Here is a 15,847-nt window from a genome sequence, read left to right as displayed (position 1 = left end):
ATAGGGTTAAGGTCAGGTGAGTTTTCTGGCCAATCAAGCACAGTGATACTGTTTGTAAACCAGGTATTGGTACTTTTGGCAGTGGGGACAGGTGCCAAGTCCTGCTGGAGAATGAAATTTCCATCTCCAAAAAGCTTGTCGGCAGAGTGAAGCATGAAGTGCTTAAAAATTTCCTGGTAGACGGCTGAGCTGACTTTGGTCTTGATGAGATACAGTGGACCTACACCAGCAGATGACATGGCTCCCCAAACCATCACTGATTGTGGAAACTTCACACTAGACCTCAAGCAGCTTGAATTGTGGCCTCTCCATTCTTCCTCCAGACTCTGGGACCTTGATTTCCAAGGTCTAATGTGAAGTACGGGGTATTGTCAAGAGGAAGATGAGAGACACCAGACCCAACAATGCAGACAAGCTGAAAGCTGCTATCAAAGCAACCTGGGCTTCCATAACACCTCAGCAGTGCCACAGGCTGATCGCCTCCATGCCACGCCACATTGATGCAGTAATTGATGCCAAAGGAGCCCAGACCAAGTATTGAGTGCATTTACTGAGCATACATTTCAGTAGGCCAACATTTTTTATTTTAAAATCATTTTTTCAAGTTGGTGTTATAAAGTATTCTTATTAAGGCTACGTGCACATGTTGCGGATTTTGATGCGGATCCACAGCGTTTTTGGACTTTCGGAATTGCATCAAATCCGCAGTGTCTTGCCCTGCTAATATTGGTCAATGGTAAATTAAGAATTACTGTGCAGATGCTGCGGAAAAATCTGTGCAGATTTGCAGCATTTTTTCCCCCACAGCATGTCCATTCTTTTTGCGGATCCGCAGCAGCGTTTTCAGTCTGGTACATATATATTCTCTCCCTCTCCCTGCATTTTCATGACAATATATGAAAGGCTTATTTAAATAATTTTTTAAATATGTATTTGCGCCATGATATTTTTTGATTTTTGCCCTTTTTCTTTTTTCACAGCGACATTATGAATAAGACCCTGGCAGTTTTGAAATGTGAAATTATTTATGATGCACCTTTTCATGCCCGTGCTTAATGTCTAAAACACTACCTGTATAATAAACTGTTTGCATACAAAAAAGGAGTGTGCAATGAATCTCTTCGTACAGTATAATTGTGTAAACAGGGCATGGGATCATTATTTTTGTGTTAAATAATTTCTCTCCTTGATATTGCAGCTATGCGGAGGTCGGCTCGGAGAGGAGGCGCGAGCTTGGGATTGACGATTCCCCACCAGAGATCATCTCGGATAAAGTGAGTGCTTGTCACTTGTCTTCTTGATTTACAGGATCTTTGCTGCTTGGATAACTTTATTAAAAATGTCTATTTTTACCTTAAAAAAATGCATATCTGCATGTAATGTTCAGTATGGTTTGTGTATGCAGCACACATGATTTTTTGTCAGAAATTAGTGTGGTTCCTGATGCAAAGCATTAATAATATCCTGTATCATTGGTGCCACGTTAATACACCCACATATTCCTGAGAGCTACACCCCACTGGCCAGGGCAGCATACGATTTCCATCTAAAGTTGCATCTCACCTCTCATGATCTGCACCACCGGGTGCGGAGTATCTGTCCATAGTTAATATTAGGACATTGCACAGTCCAGTTTGTGAGAAGAACATGGCGTTCATTGATTGTGTCTTTTCAGAATCAGGACAGTGCTTCAGACAATCATATAAATAAGGACAGCCTGAAGGATGCCTTGGAAAGGTTTGATGACAGCAGGACACCATCTCCATCATCCAAGAGTTCAATCAAGTCATCTTCTCACACAGCAGTGTCTGATCCATCATGTGAGTATTGAGAAGCCATACATTAAAAAGTACTTCTGTATTCATCTGATTTATTCTCTAGACCGAGCAGACATTGTTGTGTCGCATCCTAAATGAATGTTCTGTCCTGTTTCCGATGTGTGCGTATCTCCAGCTACACCTACCAAGATTCCCATAGATACCGGTACACCTCCACGACAAGCTCTATCAGGCATGGACAAGAGGCGCTCCTCCATCAGCAGCCAGGTGAGACGGCTTAGTCATGTGCCAGAATGATTAAGTAATCTACTAGTAGTCCTCTGTTCTCTTTATGTGCTTATTATTTGTCCTTCTAGTCAATCAGCTCGCAGTCTCTGAACCAGTCCCTCTCGCAGCCAGTACAGAAGCAGCCCGCTCCTGCCATCCACCTGCAGACGGGGATAAGTCAGGTGAGCCGCAGTGTTGTCCGACATCCTATCTATAGCTTTGGATGTGTGTCTGGGGTAGAGACTGTTTCCGCTTCTTTTTTTTACTACCCTGTTAAGTGTATTTTGGAAGGGTTTGAGCTGTTGCCATTTTTTTAATGATCTTCAGCCCATATTTCAGTTTACGGCACAGTTCGGAGCCATGAAGCACCTTAAGGATCAGCTGGAGCAAAGGACACGCATTATAGAAGAGAACATCCACCGGCAGCAGGAGGAATTGCGGAAGATTCAGGAGCAGCTGCAGATGGTCCATGGTCAGGGTTTCCAGGTACTGGCCTGTGGCTCACTATACATTGCTTCTACCTTATTTGCATTATAAATGATTTTCCCATTATAACTACAAGATTTTATATTGTATACTGTTTTATGACAACCACATCTCCACTGAAATAACAGCACTTAACCCAGAGTAATTTGGAGTCGATTGTGGGAAATTAATTTTTCAAATATCCAACTTCATCTATTATTACTGGAGAATAAATATGGAATCGTCCACCTTTAAAAGGAATCTGTCACCAGGTGTTTACTACCTCATCTAAGAGCAGCATAAAGTAGAGACAGAGAGCCTGATATATCACTTACTGGGCTGCTTGCTGTAGTTTTGACAAAATCCCTGTTTTATCTGCTGTAGACCTAGCAGTTCTCTAAATACTGAGCTCTGTATAACCCCGCTCCCACCACTGATTTGCAGCTCTGTGTGCACTGCGTAGGCAGAAAGCTGCCAGTCAGTGGTGGGGGTGGGGTATACAGAGCCCATGAATATCGGGAAATACTTGGCAGCAGGTTTATTAGTACTTTATTAGTTCTCTAGTGATCTCCTGCTGATAAAATTGTGATTTGTGTTAAAAATTGCTGTAGGCAGCACAGTAAGTGACACATCACTGGAATCGGGGTCAATCTCAATACATTATTCTGCTCTCAGATTAGGTGACAGAAACCTGCCTTCAAATTACCTTTTAATTATTCAATTTTGTTGCAGCGGATTTCCTTTTGAAAATCCATATCCCTGTATTAAAAATAATAAATGTATTTTCTACTCGCCTTCCCCAGGTCCAACGCTGCTTGTCCGCCTCTGCTTTGATGATTGATCACAGGCTGCAATGGTAACAATAAGTCTACACAGCGGCTCATATGACCCCGTGACTGCTGCAGCTTGTAAATAATCTCTGGAGCACAGACACAGTAACTGTAGTTGGATTATTTTTACTAGGTGGATGAGTATTTTGGATAGAAGGTTGGATATGGAAAACCCCATTTAACGCCTTAATGTCCAATGACGGAAATAGTCCGTCACTGGACATTTCCCCCTCTTTGATGTGGGCTCCGCAGGAGAGCCCACATCAAAGCCGGGACATGTCAGCTGTTTTGAACAGCTGACATGTGCCCGCAACAGGCGTGAGCGGAATCGCAATCTGCCCGCGCATATTATCTAGTTAAATGCCGCTGTCAAACGCGGACAGCGGCATTTAACCAGCGCTTTCGGCCGTGCAGCCGGAAATGTGTGCATCGTTGACGCCCGTCACGTGATTGGGAGTCAGCGATATGTTGGCAAAGCAACCAGAGGTCTCCTGGAGACCTCTATGGTTGTTGATGCCAGATTGCTATGAGCGACACCTGGTGGTTGGTGCTCATAGCAATGCTGTAGTTCTGCTACATATAGGCGATCTGCTCATCGCCTATATGTAGCAGAGGCGATCAAGTATGGGATGCTATAAGCCTCCCATGGAGGCTATTGAAGAATGCCAAATATTAAAAAAAAAAAATGTTTTTAAAAATATGGAAAAAATAAAAAAAAAATATAAAAGTTCAAATAACCCCCCTTTCACCCCATTCAAAATAAAAGAATAAAAGAAAAATCAAATATACACATATTGGGTATTGTCGCATTCAGAATCGCCCGATCTATAAAAAAAAAAAAAAAAGAGGCTTAACCCGATCGCTAAATGGTGTAGCTAGAAAAAAAAATCAAAACGCCAGAATTTCGTTTTTTTGGTCTCTAACATTACATTAAAATGCAAAAACGGGCGATCAAAAGAACGTATCTGCACAAAAGTGGTATCATTAAAAACATCAGCTCGTCACGCAAACAATAAACCCTCACCCAACCCTATATGACAAAAATTGTAGACGCTACGGGCCTCGGAAGATGGCGCAATTGTTTGTTGTTTTTTTTTTAAACAAATTTTGTAATTTTTTTTTCACCACTTAGATAAAAATGAACCTAGACATATTTGGTGTGTATGAACTCGTAATGACCTGGAGAATCATAATGGCAGGTCACTTTTATCATTTAGTGAACCTAGCAAAGAAACAAGTGTGGGATTACACTTTTTTTTGCAATTTCACAGCACTTGGAATTTTATTCCCGTTTTGTAGTACATGACATGGTAAAAACAATGGTGTCTTTCAAAAGTACAACTCATCCCGCAAACACAAAGCCCTCACATGGCCATATTGACGGAAAAATAAAAAACTTATGGCTCTGGAAAGAAGGGGAGGGAAAAATGAAAATGCGAAACCAAAAATACCTCTGGTCGTTAAGGGGTTAAGTCAGAGAATTTGTGCAACCTATCTTGCAACATACAGTAAAAAATAATCTAACTTTTTAGATAGGAGCCTGTGGCTGGCATCTGTCAATCATCCAGTAAAAAAATAAAATGTCTACTTTGTGTAATGTGATGGCTCATCGGACCTGTACAGTGTGTTTTGTTATTGTTAGTGATGTGAGCGCATTTCTGTATATACAGTGCACTCAGTTATGTAAAAGCAAGCCGCCAATCTCTTCCCATACAGAACAATCCTGAGTTTTATTGTGAACACATTCTGTAATATGTCAGGTTTCTCTTCCTCTATTTTATGTTATATTTTGTGTATTGCTTCTTATATATAATTATTTTTGTCTTGGAGATGTTTCTGCAGCAGCCCACCCCTGGCTTAAACTTTGGACCTGTGCAGGTTTCATCTGGAAACGGCTCCAACATGCAGCAGCTACCGCAGCTGACAATGCAGGGCCAAGTGGTGCAGACTAACCAGCTGCAGGGGGCTATGAACCCCGGCCACATGGGAGCGCCGCACATGCTCCAGCAGCAGTCCATGCAAAGCAGCAGCCAGGTACCACCTGTACTCACTGAAGGAATGGCAGGGATGCCTTGTGTTCTGTTCTCTAAGCCGACCCTCTCCTATCACAGGGCCAGCAAAACCTACATGGAGGGCATTCACAGCAGACATCGATGTCCAGCCAGGCACCACTGTACAACACTATGGTCATCTCTCAGCCATCCTCTGCCAGTATGGTGCAGATGCCGTCCAGCATGCAGCAGAATAACCAGGGAGCCGTAACTACGTTTCCTCAAGACCGACAGATAAGGCAAGTAATAAGAAAGCCGACGCTAGTAACGAATGGAAATGTAGGCGCTTGTCTGTGACTGGACAAGGCCTTGTCAGGTTACAAGGCAGGAAGGGAAAAACATGGGTGTCTTTGTAGCCTGCTCTGTATTGTAGGCTTGGACTCTTGACCTTTCCTTACAGCAAATTTGGAATTTACATACAATCCTAAATTTATTACAGGTTTTCACAAGCGCAACAGATAGTAACCAAACTTGTGACTACACCAGTGGCTTGTGGGGCAGTCATGGTTCCTAGCACAATGTTCATGGGGCCGGTGGTAACTGCGTATCCAACGTTCGCCACTCAGCAGCAACAGCCGCAGGCCATTTCCATCACCCAGCAGCAACAGAGCCAGCAAGAGCAACCGCAGCAGCTGCAGTCTGTGCCGCAACAGCAAGCACAGCTCGGCCAGCAGCCGCAGCAGTTCTTACAGGTAATGCTCTCCTCCAAGTGGCTAAGGCTACATCCGGTGTATGTCATGAAGGTTGTGTTTGGAGGCTGAAACTTTAGACTTTAGGAACTTTAACCTATAATTGTCAGTGTGTGATTTTTTCCTGTTTCTTCTGTTTCTTCAGGCCTCCAGGCTAGTTCATGGAAACCAGTCTGCTCAGCTCATCCTCTCCTCTTTTCCTGTACAACAAGGCACTTTCGCTCCATCCCACCAGCAGCAGCTATCTCGGCATAGGACTGACAGCATGAGCGAGTCCTCTAAAGTCCAGCAGTTGTAGGAATGTCTTATGGTGGACACTTCAAACAGGTCCCGGATGGAAGTATTAAGGGACAGTATTGCGGTTGATGATCACTACTAAAGCAGCACGATGAATGTTTGGTACGAGATGGTGGCGCTTATTCGCTGGCAGCCAACACTTCTTTGTATTGTTGGTCCTTCTATAACACAGACATGATCTATGGTCAGCACTGGGGTGAATTATTATATTTTGGGGGATCTTCTGATCCTAGAGATGCCTGCAAAGCCTCACCTCTCTGTGGTAACAGTGTCTTATGTTCTAGTTTTAATGCAAAACTAATCTTTTCCAGTTTTAGCATTTTAAATGCTATGCCAGTTTTTATTACCTTTTACCTCTTCATATATACACCACGTGGTGTATAACCCCCCTATGTTTACGTGTCTTTCACTGGATGCGGAAAGGGCGTTTGCTATTGAACAAATTCATAGGCATTAAGTATCCTTCATGCCTTTTTTCTTTTATCTTCTTGAAATCTAAAACAAAAAAATAACTACCTGTTGTCATATTTAAAGGGGTTGTCTATGGTTTGGGAAAAAAAATCTACTTCATGTTACAAAAGCTAATACACTCTTTAGCCTTGGGATGAGCTGCAATACCAGACACAGCCTGCGGATTAAAGTGGCGCTGTTTCAGGGGCAAAAATAAAGTTGTGTAATCTTTGGCAATCCCTCTAATGGGATTTTCCCATTAAACACATTTATAGTACATTGATTGTCATCTCTGAGACCTAAAAGATCCCTGGTTCCTGGCTCTTTAATCTCAGGGATTTTTATCAGACTATAGTTAGTACTACATCTACAAAGGATTCAGTTCTCTTGAACCCTTCAGTAAGATCAATAGTCCCATGAAGTTCTATTTCCATGACATTAAATTGGAAGTATACCTTCTCACAATAGCTTGAAGAACCTTACATGAGTGTCAAATTAACGGTTGGCCCTTATGTATATCTACGCACAAGTTCAGGCTTTTTTCCGTCTTTTCCCTTGTAATTATTGGGATAGCCCCTTGCTGTCATTGTGTTTTATATGTTTTTGGCAGAAGTGATGATGTTTGCTCTTTTCAGGAAGCGGTAATGTTTGCGCGGCATACGTAGCAGTGCAGCGACATCGGTTAGACTTTCTTGGTGCATCAGAGAAACAGTCAAAAGCCAAAGCATATGCTGGGTATCGCATCTCATTTAAGTCAAAGACTTTCTACATAATTTACCCTTAGTGTGGGTCATAAATGACTGACATTGTCCTATACCCACCTAGAGGATCGGATACCAAATCAAATTTACTATGCTTTTTGCTTACTTATTGCTTTGGTCTTTGGCAAGCTTGAGTGTCAGATGACAACATGGTATGTTGTGTGCAGTTGTCTTACTCACCGGTCACTTCACCTGCCACCTCTTCCTGACCACTGTAGTAGTGGTCTAAGCAGGTTAAGGTGCCCATCCAGGTTCCATAACTGTCAGCATAATGCTTATTCAGCCAACAGCTATGCCTTCCGACACCCTTATGCTCTCCAGTAACGACAGCGGGCCCACAGAGAGTGAATTAATGAAGCGGAGGAATATATGACTGACCACCCCTCCATTTGGGGGCCCAATGGTTAGACCCCCAGAGACTGGAGAGAGAGAGGAGACCCTAAAACACAAAGGAAAGTCTGTGTATGGTCACCTTCAGTTCACTTTTACTTCTGAGCTGCATTACATAAAATAAAGCAATGCGACAGGATGTGAAGGGTAACAGGTCTGGATGTTGAGAGAAGGGAGGGATAAGAGCGGCTTCAGAGGAACATCCACTGAAGTTTGGACTTGAAGCTCCATATGCAAGCAGGTGTAAAAAAGTGATCCAAAAACCTGTGTTTAAGGAGTGTTCTCAAGTTCTTAAAGAGCTTTAATTAGGTAACAAGAAAATAAGCAATTTTGCAATGGACTTGCTATCTGCAGTCGTTCTTCTACAGTGAGTGATTTTGGCCCCAATTTATCAAGACTGGCATTGTTCTCTGGCATTGGATTAATGAATCAGGAGTGTCGGATGAGTCACGTGTGTGTGCCTGACCATGCCCCTGTCCTGCCTCAGCTCCATCCACTTTCACCTAGCTGGGCAGAAATGGTGTGAGAAGTTAACAAGTCACAAAGTTTAACACCAGAGTTCTGATGTAAAATCTTTGAATCAAAACCATTTGTCTTTCATAGTGTACAGCTGGTTTCCATGCAGCTCTGCCTCTAGTGTCTGGCTGAGAGTGCACAGTAGTTACTTTCCAGAAGAGGAGTTAACTCTTAACATCCCATTCAGCTCTCTCCAGTCCATTGATTTCTGTGTGCTTGGTTCAAATGCCCTGTAACTACAAGGATAACAGTGCATACTCCTAAACAAACCATTTATGGCTAAATGTGCCAGCAGAACTTGCACTTTATAGTTCTACTAATAGTACAGTTCTGTTCATTAGAGCTGTCACACGAGGAGGAGATCCTTCTGTGCTAAACAGCTGGATGTAAAGAAGCTGTAAGGAGACTGCATTGCCTTGCACTGCTCAATAAGGGTGTATTCTCAAGTTCTCTATAGGATTATTCCAGTGCTATTCATTTTCACATTTAGAGGTGATGTCACATCTACAGATACTGGTTAAAGACGGTTTCACATTTGCGCTTGTGTCCACAACGTTTCTGACGCATACATCCGCATGTGTCGTGTTTTCCTATCTTTAACGTTGTGGGTGCAGGTACATGCGTTTGTATGCATTCGACCGCGTTTGCTTGTGCATGTGTCGCTTCGGGTTGTGCAAGCGGGGCGCGGCTAACGCAACATGTTGCAATTTTTGTGGCGTCAAATTGCCGCCTCCAAACGCATGCGGATGCTTGCGGAAGGAATGCGTCTAAACAACGCATTAGTCTATGGGAACGCATGCGTACACAAGCACATGCGTGCGCTTTGCGTTTGCATACGCAAGAATTTACATAAGACACTCCCGTTGAGCGTGGCTTATGTACATTCAAAATTTCGCCGTGAAAATAGCACTTGCCAATCGTCCGCAACAGCAAACGCGTGCATGCGGTTGCGGACGATACGCTGCGTACTCAACCGCAAATGTGAACCTAGCCTAATATAGACACTTGTACTATGTGTTAGAATAAGACATGTGAATGATACCCATGATATCGTGAAGAGATTCAGAAGGCATAGCTGTCTACCAGACAAGATGTAAGGTGATGACTATTGAAGGTGTGTGGGCACCTTAACCTGCTCTGCAGAAGTGAGCGGTGGCAGGAGGAACATACAGGTCAAAAATTTACTTATTGAAAATCTGATTCATCCTTTAAAAAAAAAAAGCAAAAAACTTTTATTCTGCACTTTGGGACATATTTTTTTGTGATATGGTCGGTCTTCTGGGACTAAAGGATTTGCAGGTCCTACCCTGTGCATTGTATTATGCCTGAATTTTGTGTTTTTAAGCTTTAAAAACGTTCTCTCCAAATCCCCGGTCATTTACATTTGTCATTTTTGAGCAGGTCTTTGCAGGAACCTCTAGAACCAAAGGTCATCTGTGTGGTGGGGACAGTGGTTGGCATGTTACCCATCATGCCTGTAAGAAAACAAGAAGGTGTAATCAGTGCTATTTTTTGTAAACCACATTTACACACATTACCACATTTTGTAACACTATTTTGAGGATGTTTTGAAGATTTATTGTTGTATAGATGGTGTAAAATATTCTGTAAATATCTACATATATATATGGATAATATAAAAATAACCGAATTTTATATGCTGCATGGCCGTAGGCTTTATGTCCTGAGTTTTGTCATGCCGCCTCATTGTCCTTATTGTTTTTTATTTTTGGTAATTTTTGTGTATTATAATTTTGTCCCGTGTTGTACTGTTCACCATTTGTTTGTGCGATGTTGTGGGATTAGTACGCTTGTGCATTGTGTGTGTGGGTTTTTGTTTGTTTTTCCCTTTTTTTTTTTTTTATTTTGGTGGTAATTTATAAATATATCAAAATGACAGAATAATTTGACAGCCATCCCCACTTTGGCGACTTCTCATGCTGTTTTCCCCATACCTGTTCATATGTTGAAATTTGCACTTTTTTCCTCTCGGAAGCTATTTTTATGTATTGGGAGAGATATTTTGATCAGAGATTTTAAGAAACTACATATTGAAAGTTCCGTTCTAGGAGTAATTTGCACAAAAAAAAAATATATATATATATAAATATATCTATACATGTACAATGTATTTTTGTCAGCCCTGCGCTATTATTACTGTCTATAGAGGGCTATGATCCGAACCGTGGCCAGCGGAGATTCTTCTATACAGTGCCTTGTACTTATATTCAGGGTAGAACACGGAAGAGGACGGAGCACTTTCTGCATCTACCTTTTACGCTCTGCAGCAGCATTTATTTCATGTGTAACCCAAGTAGATAAAGGTAGACAGTGTATACAGACATATTGGTCTGGGACTACAACGTGAAAGATGTCACATAGATGTGACGTTTGTGGAAAAGGGTTTGTGCACAACGTAAGGTGCGCGATTCCTGCTGATCGCACGTACCCTACCGGCAGGTCATCGGTAAATGTGATGCTCACGCCTCGATGTGGAAGTAAGTGGAGCACAACTAACCCTTTTAAGTATTTTTTTTTTTTTTTTTTTTAGAAAATTTTACTATATAATTTTTATAAGCTTTAAATCACTTAAAGTGGTTTTCCAATATAATGCAAATTTGGTCAGAGGTAGAAAACTGTGTTTTTGGTCTGACTGCAGTCTATGGAACAAAACTGACACCATACAGACAGCACTAGGATCAATGTTATTGAATGGGGCTGTTCAGATGACGGTTTGTTTTCCTCTTTTTTACATGGACCGAATGTCCATGTGAAAAAAATCACTGCGTACACTATTATTTCATATGACCGAAACCTATTATAGTCTATGGGTGCGTCAAAAAAAAAAAATGGAATCCCATAGGGATCGAGTATAGCATCTGTTTATTTTTACTGATACATTGTCATTAATAATATAGGAAACTGGGTTTGGGCTTATAAATTGCATTCAATGCCGCTTTGTATAAAAATAATGCCATATAGGTGACAACACAGAGCAAAAATTCTCCTTTTTTTTTCTTTTTACGCTCGTATGAACTTAGGCCGGTCTCACATTTGCGCTTGTGTCCGCAGCGTTTGACGCATACATCCGCATGCGTCGTGTTTTCCTATCTTTAATGTTGTGGACGCAGGTACATGCGTTTGTATGCTTTCAACCGCGTTTGCTTATGCATGCGTCGTTTCGGGTTGTGCGGCGGGGAGCGGCTAACGCACCATGTTGCAATTTTGGAGGTGGCAAATTTCCGCCTCCAAACGCCGGCGGACGCTTGCGGAAGGAATGCGTCTAAACAGTGCATTGCAGTCTATGGGAATGCATGTGTACTCAAGCACATGCGTACGCTTTGTGTTTGCATACGCATGAATTTACATAAGACACGCCCATTGGGCGTGGCTTGTGTACATTCAAAAATTTGCCTGGAAAATAGCACTTGCCAGTCGTCCACAAACGCATGCATGCATTTGCGGACGATACGCTGCGTACTCAACTGCAAATGTGAACCTAGCCTTAGCCTCACAGTGTAGCTGACAAAGCCCCCAGACAATGATGGAAGAGGGTGAGGATCGAATCATGAGTTTTAAATGACCGATCTGTTGTTCCTATGAGAGAAGCAACCAGCGGTGTTTCATGCTATTGAAAACAGATGCATGTGCGGCAGGTACAGAGGTGACGTTTGGCTCTATAGGGGGCGTATGACAGCTGATGTGTATGTCTGACTGGCCTAAAGCCCATCTCATGTTATCTCTCCAGCTGAACCATTCTATTGCTCTTTATTAACCACTTCAGGCCACTGACTAATGTTCTGGGTTTGATGTTACTTTGGCTGAATTCATTTCTCCATGTTTCACGGTTGGTATGAGACCCTGGACTAACTACAGATTGACCTGAACAAACAGTCTCATAGGTATATACATGGACCTGGCATAGTGGTACGTATATAGACGCAAACACGGACTTTCAAATTTAGCCTTAGCCTTTTTTTTTCAGTTTCGGAAGATCCCGGTTCCCCAGTTTCAGTTCATTTTAAAATAACAAACATAGCTTTACTCAACCTCTCCTGGTCCAGGGCTGGGTCTCTGCCACTGCTCCTGATGTCAGAGGCTTTAGCCGCATCCCTGACATCATGTCAACAATGCAGCTACAACAGCTAATCAATGAGGTCAGCGGCTTGTGCTGACATGATGTTACCACTGCAAACAAGATCATACACCAAGATCAGCAGTGGAGACTCCGCAGTGCAGCCAAGGTGGGTGAGCGCAGTAATACACAAGTTAAAACAAAATGCAACTGGAAGACTGGTGTTTACTGAAACTGAAAAAAACCCTTTACAGAAAGCCCAGAAGCATGTCTGCCCCCATGATGACTTGTATTTTCTATAAATATGTTGCTAGTACATAATCCCTTATGGTCATTAGATCGGTAAATTGACTTAAAGATGTTGTCCATGACGTTACCATTGATGACCTAAGTCTGATCGGTGGAGATGCGAAGCTAAGTGCTTAGTTAAGGAGCTGCACCGTCTAATGGCAAGTGGGGTACATCAGCTCCCTATTAATTTAGTAGGGAGGGATGTGCAGTACCTGGCCGCGGCCACTATCAGTAGATGGAGCAGCTCCGGAAGTGAGCCCTTTTGGCTGCCATCTACATCGGGAAAAGCCGATTGGTGAGGGTGCCGGATGTCGCACCCCCCAATAAGACATTGATGACCTCAAAGATGGGTAAAGATATTTCTACCTTGTCTTATTCTAATTTCATGCAAACACATTTTTATCTGTTGTAGTGTATTTGGAAAAATGAATGTGTGCACAGAATAGAAGGCCCAGGTACTTTACCAGGTTTTGTTAGAGAAAAAGGTGTGAGCCTGGGGCTGGTTCCCCTCCATTATTAAAAAACATTACAGAAGTTACACATGTTTATTTTCATATACCACCCTTAATCATTGCTATATAGTTAGTATATATGAATTTATATCACTTTTTGCCATGAATTCTCTTGCAGAAAAAAAAATCGGTCTTTATTAAACGGTCAAGATGCAGAACCAAAGAAGTGTTCTGGGAACTCCACTTAATGTTGAGCAAATGTGTCCAAACTGTTCAATTCACTTTGGTTGTCTGTAGAGACCGTGTATGTTGTATTGTTTTTCCTAGGACATTAAATGTTTTAATTTTGTAAAGAAAAAAAAACAAATGTGGTTATTTTTGTTTTGACTTTTGTATTGGATGTGTGTTTTGTTTTGTATTTTTTTTTTGTTCAGCTTGGAATCCAGAGAGGTCAAACACTTAGTAATTAAAAGACACTAATTGTTTGGATTGAAAAATGGTGCCATCAGTTGTTCAAATTTTGTTTAGATTTTTATTTACACAAATAATTGGACAGCCTAACATCTTTAATATATGCAGCATAGGCAACTTTTCCTCGTGTCGAGGAGCATGTGGGTTGGATGTCGACCAAGTCATTTTGGCGCCAACTAAACTTAGGTGCAGTATTCAAAGCAGCCACGATACAGCTTTCCAAATTATACAAATACTTTTTTTTTTCTCTGATTTTCCTAAATGGTTGATACAAATTCATATAATTCACACAAGTTCATACAGTGTTCAAATCATCAACCGTTAGAGGATAAATCACATTTTATTGGACAAAACTTCAAATGATAACAGTATTTTTTTCAAAACTAAATAACTCATAATGCATTGTTCCAAATTATTATGCACAACAGATTTTCCAAACATTTCATAGGTTGAAAACAACTGAAAACGGTAATTTGTTGAATTTGCAGCTTTAAGAGGTCACATATACTGAGCTTTTTCAATCAAAAACATCTCAACAGGCGTAAAGGGAATTTCTCACCCCCGGGACGTATTCCTTTTTAGTATAAGGAAATAAGAGACTATTTTTCAGCAACAAGACCGCAGATATGAGGCATACAGGTAAGACTAGTGTAACGTTTCTATCGCTTGTATGCCCATATTAATATTTTATATACATCCGAGGGGGTGACAGATTCCCGTTAACACAGGACCCCTTCTTTGACATCACCTTCACAGTTCTTGCATCCATTGAAATTGAGAGTTTTTGGATGGTTTCTGCTTTTATTTCTTTGCAGGATCTCAGAATAGCCTCCCACAGCTGATTTGATATGAACTGCCCCCACACATACAGATCTTTTTCTTGAGGATACTCCAAAGATTCACAATAGGGTTGAGGTCAGGGAAGTATGGTGGCCACGCCTTTAAGGGTATATTTCCACGGGCCGGAATCCTTCAGGATTTGCTGCGGATTGGACGCTGTGTACAGCCGCAGCGTCCAGATGTTACAGCATAGTGGAGGAGATTTTATGAAATCCCGTCTCCACTAAGCGTGCTTGGCCGCATCTGGCTTCCCTGCGTAACCAGACATGCGGCGCATCTTTATAGACCGCAACATGTCTATTTATCTTGCGGAGATGCTCAGTCTCGGCAAGATAAATAACAGTCTATGAATATATAAAGTACAAATCGTCCCGCAAAAAACAAGCCCTCACATGGCCATATTGACGGTAAAACAAAGTTATGGCTCCGGGAAGAAGAGGAGCGAAAAACAAATGCAAAAATTAAAAAAGCCGCGGGGTGAAGGAACCTGTCTTTCTGAGATCAGAAATGTTACAGATTGAAGTTAATTATGAAGACGACGCTGAGGAAGGGAAACGGCGTATTTATCGTATATCCTAAATAAATAATTTCTGTAGGTCGATAATGGATTTCTCCCAATTTACCATCTATCCCAACTTCCTCAGCAGCAAGCAACTGATAAAGATGGTCCTGAAGAGTCGCTTCAGATGCTGCCGGCAAGGGCCAGTTGTCTAGGTAGAGAACTACACAAATACCTCTTTCTGTGAAGATTGCAATGACAGAGGAAACAACTTTTGTGAATATAATGGGAGATTATATAATTCCAATGGTCTGGAGCTGAAGATGTTTCACAGTAGCCCTGATGAAGACTGCGATTTTTCGGTATTTTTGACACTGGACCTCTATGAAAATGTGGAAGTAAGCATCTTTTAGGTTTAAGGACATCATAGCATTTCCCTGACAAAGAGGGAGGACAGACTGAACAGCCTCCATTCTCAAGTGCTTCTTCACTATACGTCTGTTGAAGTGTTATAGTTTATGAGGAATTGGTATTTCTCTTATTATTTGGGAACTAGGAAGAGCTGAGAATAAACCACTAAGGACCCATGAAATGTTCCAGGTGCTAGTCCTCCGTTTGCGTCCCTCTGTCCATGGCAGGTGACAGGTTCCATTCCTACCATCCCTTGTATACCGCCTTCTCCTCTTCCTCGCTACAACATGCTCAGACCTTCCGTCTTCATACTA

General features: G+C 41.9%; 1 protein-coding gene across 3 annotated transcripts in view; it reads left to right on the top strand.

The window, feature by feature from the left end:
* Positions 1–10,157, top strand: part of CLOCK (clock circadian regulator) — a 127,873-nt gene extending 117,716 nt beyond the window's left edge. For 2 of the 3 annotated variants that reach the window (XM_073583558.1, XM_073583559.1), the window contains exons 14-22: positions 1,199–1,274; positions 1,676–1,820; positions 1,954–2,045; positions 2,135–2,227; positions 2,373–2,531; positions 5,171–5,374; positions 5,452–5,630; positions 5,831–6,083; positions 6,226–10,157. In XM_073583558.1, coding sequence (XP_073439659.1) covers positions 1,199–1,274; positions 1,676–1,820; positions 1,954–2,045; positions 2,135–2,227; positions 2,373–2,531; positions 5,171–5,374; positions 5,452–5,630; positions 5,831–6,083; positions 6,226–6,378 — 1,354 coding nt within the window. In that variant the 3' untranslated portion in view covers positions 6,379–10,157. The remainder of the gene's footprint in view (positions 1–1,198; positions 1,275–1,675; positions 1,821–1,953; positions 2,046–2,134; positions 2,228–2,372; positions 2,532–5,170; positions 5,375–5,451; positions 5,631–5,830; positions 6,084–6,225) is intronic. The other variant, XM_073583560.1, reaches the window with a different exon arrangement.
* Positions 10,158–15,847: the final 5,690 nt, after the last annotated feature.

The sequence above is a fragment of the Dendrobates tinctorius genome, unplaced genomic scaffold (assembly GCF_039654945.1).
Source record: "Dendrobates tinctorius isolate UK_male_01 unplaced genomic scaffold, ASM3965494v1 ptg000079l, whole genome shotgun sequence".
Classification (NCBI taxonomy): Eukaryota; Metazoa; Chordata; class Amphibia; order Anura; family Dendrobatidae; genus Dendrobates; species Dendrobates tinctorius.
This window is presented reverse-complemented; position numbering and strand designations above follow the sequence as displayed.